Genomic DNA, 8,833 nt, shown 5'->3' with positions numbered 1-8,833 from the left:
ACAGGCCACACCCAACAGCAGGAACTCATTAGCATATTGGGCCACACCCCCGACAGCACAGCTCATTAGCACATTAGGCTGCACCCCCATGTTACCAGAAGTGTGGTCATCCAGCCACACCCACCTTTCCCTTCTTATTCTGTTTACCTTGTTTGTTGTCAAAACCTAGGGCCTTTTTTTGTAGCAGGGACTCCTTTGCATGTTAGGCCACACACCCCTAATGTAGCCAATCCCGATGAGTCTCTGCTGTTGGGTGTGGCCTATTATGCTAATGAGTTCCTGCTGGGCGTGGCCAACTTGGGAGCCAGCCGGGACTCCGTTCCTGTGTGTTCCTGCCCCAAAATAGCCCTGGTTAGCCCGATCTCATCAGATCTCAGAAGCTAAGCCGGGTCAGCCTTGATTAGTACTTAGAAGAGAGGCCACCAAGGGAGTCCAGGGCTGCTACGCAGAGGCAGGCAATGGCTCTTGCCTTATAAACCTGATGGGATCGTCATAAAACAGCTGCACCTCAAAGGCAAAAATAATAGTAATAATGTTTTGTGAGTCAAAGCTCACTTAGGCCCCGGCCACACGGGCTGGAAAATGGGGGGTGGGGTGGGGTGGCTGTTTGCCCCGGGGCAAACTAACGCGCGACTGCGCAATCAGATGTCCGGTTGGCTAGGGGGGAGGTGCTGATCACACCAAAGGCAAAGAAGCGGGGCGGGGCAGCAAACGGGGTTGTGTTGTTTTTTGGTTTTTTATTTTTTTAAACTGAAGTGTGTGCATGCTCCGTTGGGTGCTTGTGCGCATCCGTGGAGCCTTGGGGGGGAAAAATGACCTGTTTGCAAGGGGACATGGGCGGGCGCCAGATGCCACCGGAAACACAATCAGACGCCCGCCCTTCCCCTGCGGTTTCCGGAAACTAGTACCTCGGAGGTACTAGGTTTTTGCCCCGGATCTTCGGCAGGAAGCCTCGGGTGAGCCACGGGAGCTCTACGCTTCCAGATGTGGCGGTGAGATCGCGCCCGGAAAATACGCCTATCTTCTGTCTCTGTGGCGTGGCTAATGCACCGTGTGACTGCAGCCTCTGTTGATCTTCTGTTGGAATTTTGTTGGTCTTTCAGGTGCGACCAGATTCAGGCCGCGGTCACACATGTTAAACAATCCACTTTCAATGCACTTTCCATCTGGATTTTACTGTGTGAACTGGCAAAACCCAGTTGGAAAGTGGACTGAAAGTTGACACCGCAGCCTGAGTCTTCTTCCAGTTCTAGATTTGTGTGGAACCACTCACAGCCCTAACACACGCCATCACTCACTCCCACCGCCTGTCACACAGCTGCGGCGGCACTGAATGCAAAAAAAACCCCATGACCTTACTTGCAAATGATTCCTTTCTAGAAAGAGGGAAGGATCACAGCAGAAATGATGTCAAACCTCTGCATCGTTCTGAATCATAAGCGGGGGCGCACGCAGGGGCGGGGGGGGAGAGAGAAACCGACCCATGATGTAACCTACCTTTTCCTTAATGTAGACTCGCCAACTTTAACCACCCGGATGACTTCTTTCACAGTGCGCCGGAAATCGTGCATCCTTGCCGCAACCAGCAGAGCTAGAGCACAAACGGGGAAAGGTCTACATCAAAAGGCAGTTCAATCGGAGGAGGCCAGGAAAATATAGTGAGTCACAAATCCCGCCGGGATTTCTGATCCTCGTATTAAGCGTAAAATATTTATAATTAGCTCTAGGCTTGAATGCAAAATGATTAAACCGAACTTTTGGTTCAAAAGTTTCTTTGTAGTCAAATTAAACCATCCGGAAAAAGATCATTCCGCAAACCAACGTTTGTTATCTTTATACGCCGGTGTCCGGAGTATGGTCTCCAAAGTGGCTCATGTCAATAGAGAGATAGGCTGTTGGGGGTGGGATCCCCAAGAGAACTGCTCGTTGAGAGCCAGGACAGTGGCGTGGTTAAAGTGTCCACCTGTTGTTGTTGTTGTTCAGTCGCACAGTTGAGTCCAACTCTTCGCGACCCCATGGACCACATCACGCCAAGCCCTCCTGTCTCCCGTCATCCTCCGGAGTTTGCTCAATTTCATGTTCGTTGCATCCATAACACTGTCTAACCATCTCATCCTTTGCCATCCCCTTCTTCTTTTACCTTCCGTCTAATGAAATTAGTTCTGATAAGAGCTGTCCTTGAAAAAGAGCCGTTTCTGTCAGAGCTCTCTCAGCCCCACCTACCTCCCAGGCTGTCTGTTGTGGGGAAGGGAAGGGGAAGGAGTTAGTAAGCCGCTCTGAGACTCCTTTGGGTAGTGAAGGGCGGGGTATAAATCCAATCTCCTCTTCTTCTTCTTCATTTGGTGGCCAAAGTGTCCACCTAGGACCTGGGAAATTCAGGTTCAAATCCCCAGTCTGCCACGGAAGCTCTCTGGTTGACTTCTTTGGGGCTCTGCTTCTCTGGATGTTTTAGGCAGAGCCTAGGTGGCCATCTGACAGCAATGCTCATTCTGTGGATTTAGGCAGATAGTCAGAGGGAGGGCAGGATGAGCCAGTGCCCGGCTCTCGTGGCCCTTTCTTACATGCCCAGGGTAATGCCAATTGCCACTCTGGAGTCAGGAAGAAGGAGGAGGAGGAGGAGAAGGAGGAGATTGGATTTATACCCCGCCCTTCACTACCCAAAGGAGTCTCAGACCAGCTCACAAACTCCCTTCCCTTCCCCACAACAGACACCCTGTGAGGTAGGTGGGGCTGAGAGAGCTCTTTCAGGGACTTTTCTTCAGAGAACAACTCTAAGAGAACTTGTGACTGACCCAAGGTCACACCAGCAGCTGCATGTGAAGGAGTGGGGAATCAAAACCGGTTCTCCCAGATTAGAGTCTGCGCTCTTACCCACTACACCAAATTGGCTCTCAGGGAATTCTTCTCCAGGCCTGATTGGTCCAGGGATCCTGGAGGGATTTTTTTCAGAAAGTGGGCAGAGCCAGGTGGGGCTTTTGCCCAGCAGAGCTTCTGATTGGCCACTGGAAATCTGTTGTTGAAGAGTTACTGTTAGAATTATGCATAACCTCACTGACTGACATTGTGTGGTTGGCTCTGTCTCCTGTGGCAGCCATTTTGTAGTTGGCTCTGCATCTTGTGGCCAATGTTCCCTCTAAGCTGTGGAGTCTTGTGAGCAAAAATTCTACTTTCTGAGCTACTGGCATTAAAGTTGTGAATGAGCGATGTGGCTGCTGCATACATTAGTTTGCTCTGGAGCCATCCTTCCTGAGCTAAGACAAAAAAGTGTGAGCCGGAGACTAAAAAACTGTGAGCCGGCTCACACTAACTCAGTTTAGAGGGAACACTGCTTGTGGCAGACATTTTGTAATTGGTTCTGTCTCCTGTAGCAGCCAGACTGTGGTTGGTTCTGCATCTTTTGGCAGCCATTTTGTAATTAGTTCCACTTCCTGTGGCAACCATTTTGTAGTTAGTTCCACCTCCTGTAGCAGCCATTTTGTGGTTGTGCCCACAAGAATTCTAAAGGCACCCACAAGCTCAAAAAGGTCGGGGACCCTGACCTAGCAAATGGCAAATGAAATCTGGTGCTGAAGGTAAGTGGCTACAGAGATGTAGGGCTGTAAATAAGGAGGTACATAAGAACATAAGAGACGCCAATGTTGGATCAGGCCAAAGGCCCATCCAGTCCAACACTCTGTGTCACACAGTGGCCAGAAATACCAGGTGCCAACAGGGGGTCCAGCAGTGGGGTCAGGACACTAGAAGCCCTCCCACTGTTGACCCCCCCAAGCACCAAGGTAGGCTTTGCTGTCACCAAAGCAGAAAAAAGGGTTCAGCTCCCATCAAATGATGTCCCCAAATTTACTCTTTGCATATAGCTGTCCCATCTGTTTGGCCTTGTTTCCTCATTTACATAGCCTATAATCTCCTCCTGCCTCAGCAAAAAGTGGTTCGGTCAAGATCAGGCCAAGGTTTAAAGATCCTCCTTTATGTGGCATATCTGAGAGGTCATATGCATATTTTAATTTGATATGTCTAATTCAGGACCCACTGGGACCAGCAAGGATCGTGTTCCCCACAGTTCACCATGCGCAGCTCCGGGGTTTTTTCTCTACGCATTTCTGAGTTACATGCATTTAGATCAGAGACTTTAAAAATCAGGCCAAGGTTTAAAGATCCTCCTTTAAAAAAATGTGGCATATCTGAGAGGTAATATGCATGTTTTAATTTGATATGTCTAATTCAGGACCCACTGGGACCAGCAAGGATCGTGTTCCCCACAGTTCACCATGCGCAGCTCCTGGGTTTTTTCTCTACGCAATTCTGAGTTACATGCATTCAGATCAGAGACTTTAAAACAAGAATGTCCTGCTAGGACGATTAAATTGTCCCAACTTTTTTTTTTAATCTTCTCCCAAGACAAAAAGAGAAAAATGTGCTTTAACTCCAGGGCTTCTATTTAATATCCTGCTCCCAGCTGGATAACGTGTTTTTATGTAAAAAAACAACAACGATTAAGACAATCCCACAGAAAATGAGACTATTGATGGCCATGAACCACAGCAGCTAAACAGAAATTCCATGTTCGGAGGCACTCTGAATACATCGTACTGTGGGTTACCAGTATTGTAAAGATTATTATTTAATCCATTTATAGCTAGGATTGGCAGGGGAGGATTGGCTACATTAGGGGTGTGTAGCCTAATATGCAAAGGAGTTCCTGCAACAAAAAGAGCCCACCCTCCAAAGTAGCCATTGTCTCCAGGGGGGCTGATCTCTGTTGTCCGAACACCAGCTGCAATTCTGGGAGATCTCCAGCCACCACCAGGAAGATGGCAACCGTATTTATATTCCACTTTCCTCACGTTGGGGACTCCAAAATGGCTTACAAAATTCCAAGAACATAAGAGAAGCCAATGCTGGATCAGCCATGTGTTGATCACTCTTTGGGTGAAGAAGGACTTCCTTTTATCTGTTCTAACCCGACTGCTCAGCAATTTCACTGAGTGCCCACGAGTTCCTGTACTGTGAGAATACAACCCATTTCATCCTCGCAACAACCTTATGATGTAGGTTGGAGTGAGACCGGCCCAACCTTCCATGAGGGGTGGTTCAAACTTGGGTCTCTCAGATCCCAGTCCAACATTCTAACCACGATAAAACCCTGACTGTTACCTGTGCGCCCAGTTCATCAGCCTTCCAAAGGAAATACCTGGACATTCTGGAAACAGAACACTGGTTGAGTGATCCCGGTCCAATAGAAACATAAGAAGAGCCCTGCAGGATCAAAACAGTGGTCTGTCTAGTCCAGCATCCTGTCTCACACCTTTCACTGAGTGCCCACGAGTTCTTGTATTGTGAGAATACAACCCATTTTATCCTCGCAACAACCTTATGATGTAGGTTGGAGTGAGACTGGCCCAAGCTTCCATGAGGGGTGGTTCAAATCTGGGTCTCTCAGATCCCAGTCCAACATTCTAACCACGACAAAACCCTGACTATTACCTATGTGCCCAGCTCGTCAGCCTTCCAAAGCAAATACCTGGAAATTCTGGAAACAGAACACTGGACTTGAGTGATCCCGGTCCAATAGAAACATACGAAGAGCCCTGCAGGATCAGAACAGCGGTCTGTCTAATCCAGCATCCTGTCTCACACCATGGCCAATTAGTTCCTCTGGAGGGCCGAAAACAGGGCATAGAGGCTGAGGCCTTCCCCTGATGTTGCCTCCTGGCTCTGGGATTCAGAGGATTGGTGCCTCTGAATGTGGAGGTTCCCCTCAGTCACCAGGTCCAGTAGCCATTGATAGACTTATCCTCCATGAATCTATCTAATCCCCTTTTAGAGCTGTTTATTCCTGTCGCCATCACAACATCCTCTGGCAGCGAATCCCACATTTTAATCACTGTCTGGAGCAATGTTCCCTCTAAGTTGTGGAGTCTTGTGAGCAAAAATTCTACTTTGTGAGCTGCTGGCATTAAAGTTGTGAGCGAGCAATGTGGCTACTGCATAAATTAGTTTGCTCTGGAGCCCTCCTTCCTGAGCGAAGACAAAAATGTGTGAGCCGGAGGCTAAAAAACTGTGAGCTAGCTCACACTAACTCAGCTTAGAGGGAACACTGGTCTGGAGTATGTCCTTTTGTCCGTCCTGAGCCTACTGCCCATCAACTTCATTGGATGCCCTCGAGTTCTAGTATTTCGGGAGAGGGAGAAAAATTCGCTTTGTCAGCTCTCTCCACCCAACACGTCGCTTTACAAACTTCTATCATGTCCCCCCTTCAGTCAATCCAGCAGAACCCTTCTTAAAACTGATATAATCATTTGGCTCTGTTTCCTACAGAGCTCTCTAATGTGATACACTTGGGAATCTTGTGCTCTGCACTTCTAGGAGTTCTGGCACACGGATTCATCGGCTAGAAGCATGCGTGTTATCCAGGCACAACGCCAGGGACTGAACGATGCTAACCCCGGCACTCCTTTCCCACTCCCTTCAGTTTGATATTTTTAAGATCCCCGTATACGGATTTAGCCCAAAGGCACGAAATACTACGAGCGAGAGCGTGCAGTCCATTCTCCTTTTGCAAAACGAAATACGAAAACGGTACTGCGTCCAAAGCAGAGTTTCTGTGTAACTGACAGCCGCCGCTCAGTGCCTGGAACAGTTCGAGCCAGTTCTGCAATACCTGCTCCACAAAGGCCCGACGGCCGGCGCCCCGTGTGCATCCAGTCCCTCTTCATCTGCTGCAGCAGCCTCAGGGCCGTCATGGAGACCTCGTGGTTCTTATCCCCAAACTCCAGCATATGCGCAAAACGAGGAATATATAAGCAGGGATCTGCAACAGAACAAGAGCCAGTTATACACTTTCCTGGCCAGTTTGGTGTAGTGGTTAAGTGGTTAAGTGTGCGGACTCTAATATGGGAGAACCGGGTTTGATTCCCCACTCCTCCACTTGCACCTGCTGATGTGACCTTGGGTCAGTCATAAGCTCTGGCACAGCTGTCCTTGAAAAAGAGCAGTTTGTGTCAGAGTTCTCTCAGCCCCGCCTACCTCACAGGGTGTCTGTTGTGGGGAGGGGAAGGGAAAGGAGTTTGTAAGCCGCTCCGAGACTCCAAGTGAAGGGCGGGGTATAAATCCAATCTCTTCTTCTTCTTCTTCTTCTTCTTCTTCATCTTTCTAAGCATGCCTCTCTATGTCACTTGATAAAAGACAATTTAAACAACTGTGGTTTCTCAGACCTCAGACATTCTTACTTAGGTTGCCAACTCTAAGTTAGAAAATTCCTGGACATATGAAGTGGAGCCTGGGGAGGGGCCTCAGTTGGGTATAATACCATATAGTCCATACTCCAAAGAAGCCATGTTCTTGGTTTTTTTCAATTTTTGTATGTGTGTGTGTGTGTGTGAGGCTCCTTAGTCAGTCCACACCACACACAAGGCTTCTTAAGAAGATAAGTGTTTTATTGGAAGTCAAGTACTAAAGAACGAGTATACAGATTGTGTCAGGAATGACCTGTAATATGATGGCCACTGACTTATACTGTCATCAAACTCCCCCCCCCCCCAGGAGCCCAAGCCAATGAGTACATTTCGCACGCGCGGGCAGCAAGAAGCAGGCAAGCGGCTAAGTGCCTAAGCCTTTAACTTTCCCAGGCAAGTTAATTTGCAGCTGGAGATCGACAACAAGGATCAGGCCAGAGATAGCAGCCAAAAGCTAGACAGGGATCAGCTGGGAACGAGGAGGCGGCAGTGCACCCCTCCACATTCCAGTTCTATGACAGGGCTACCTGACAGTGTGCACCTGGGAGTCATGGTGACCTCTGGTGACTGACCCCTACTGGGGGCCCGGAGGATATTCAGAGAGGTGGCTGAATAAAGCCTGCCCCTGTCCTCCCACCTCTGGTATTCCAAGGAGGTCTCCCATCCAGGTACTTGCCAGAGTCGACCCCGCTTAGCTTCCGAGATCTGACGAGATCGGGCTTGCCTGGACTATCTGGGTCAGGGCCAAAGGAGCCCTGTGTCTGCAGTCTGGAGATCCGTTAAAATTCCAAGCGCTCCCCAGGCCGCACCTGGAGGTTGGCTACCTTATTCTTCCTCTGTTTAATGTATTCTGATAGAAGAGATTCCCCCCCTTGACAACCATCCTACTGTAAGCCGCCCTGAGCCTTCGGGGTAGGGCGGGGTAGAAATTCAAATATAAATAAATAAAATAAATAAGTTACTTTGCCAGCCACATAATGAAAAGTGTACCTTCCCCCACAGCAGAAGAGCATTAGAACATCAGAAGAGCCCTGCTGGATCAGACTGGTGGTCCATTTAGTCCAGCGTCCTGTCTCACACAGTGGCCAACCAGTTCCTCTGGAGGACCAACAACAGGGCAGAGAGGCCGAGGCCTTCATAAGAACATTAAGACGAGCCCTGCTGGATCAGACCAGTGGTCCATCTAGTCCAGCTTCCCATCTCACACAGTGGCCAACCAGTTCCCCTGGAGGGCCAACAACAGGGCACAGAGACTGAGGCCTTCATAAGAACATAAGACGAGCCCTGCTGGATCAGACCAGTGGTCCATCTAGTCCAGCTTCCCATCTCACACAGTGGCCAACCAGTTCCCCTGGAGGGCCAACAACAGGGCACAGAGACTGAGGCCTTCATAAGAACATAAGACGAGCCCTGCTGGATCAGACCGGTGGTCCATCTAGTCCAGCGTCCTGTCTCACACAGTGGCCAGCCAATTCCTCTGGAGGGTGAACAACAGGGCACAGAGGCCGAGGGCTTCCCCTGATGTTGCCTCCTGGCTCTGGGATTCAGAAGTTGACTGCCTCTGAATGTGGAGGTTCCCCTCAGTCACCATAGCTAGT

At 49.3% G+C, this 8,833-nt stretch overlaps 1 protein-coding gene across 1 annotated transcript in view; it reads right to left on the bottom strand.

Moving 5' to 3' along the window:
* Positions 1-1,493: 1,493 nt before the first annotated feature.
* LOC107114207 (transcription factor IIIB 90 kDa subunit-like) overlaps positions 1,494-8,833 on the bottom strand; it is a 157,223-nt gene continuing 149,883 nt past the window's right edge. The window contains exons 6-7 of the mRNA XM_015415647.1: positions 6,662-6,811; positions 1,494-1,591 (exon numbers count right to left, since the gene is read on the bottom strand). Coding sequence (XP_015271133.1) covers positions 1,494-1,591; positions 6,662-6,811 — 248 coding nt within the window. The remainder of the gene's footprint in view (positions 1,592-6,661; positions 6,812-8,833) is intronic.

The sequence above is a fragment of the Gekko japonicus genome, unplaced genomic scaffold, assembly GCF_001447785.1.
Source record: "Gekko japonicus isolate JY-2015 unplaced genomic scaffold, Gekko_japonicus_V1.1 scaffold3171, whole genome shotgun sequence".
NCBI lineage: Eukaryota > Metazoa > Chordata > Lepidosauria > Squamata > Gekkonidae > Gekko > Gekko japonicus.
This window is presented reverse-complemented; position numbering and strand designations above follow the sequence as displayed.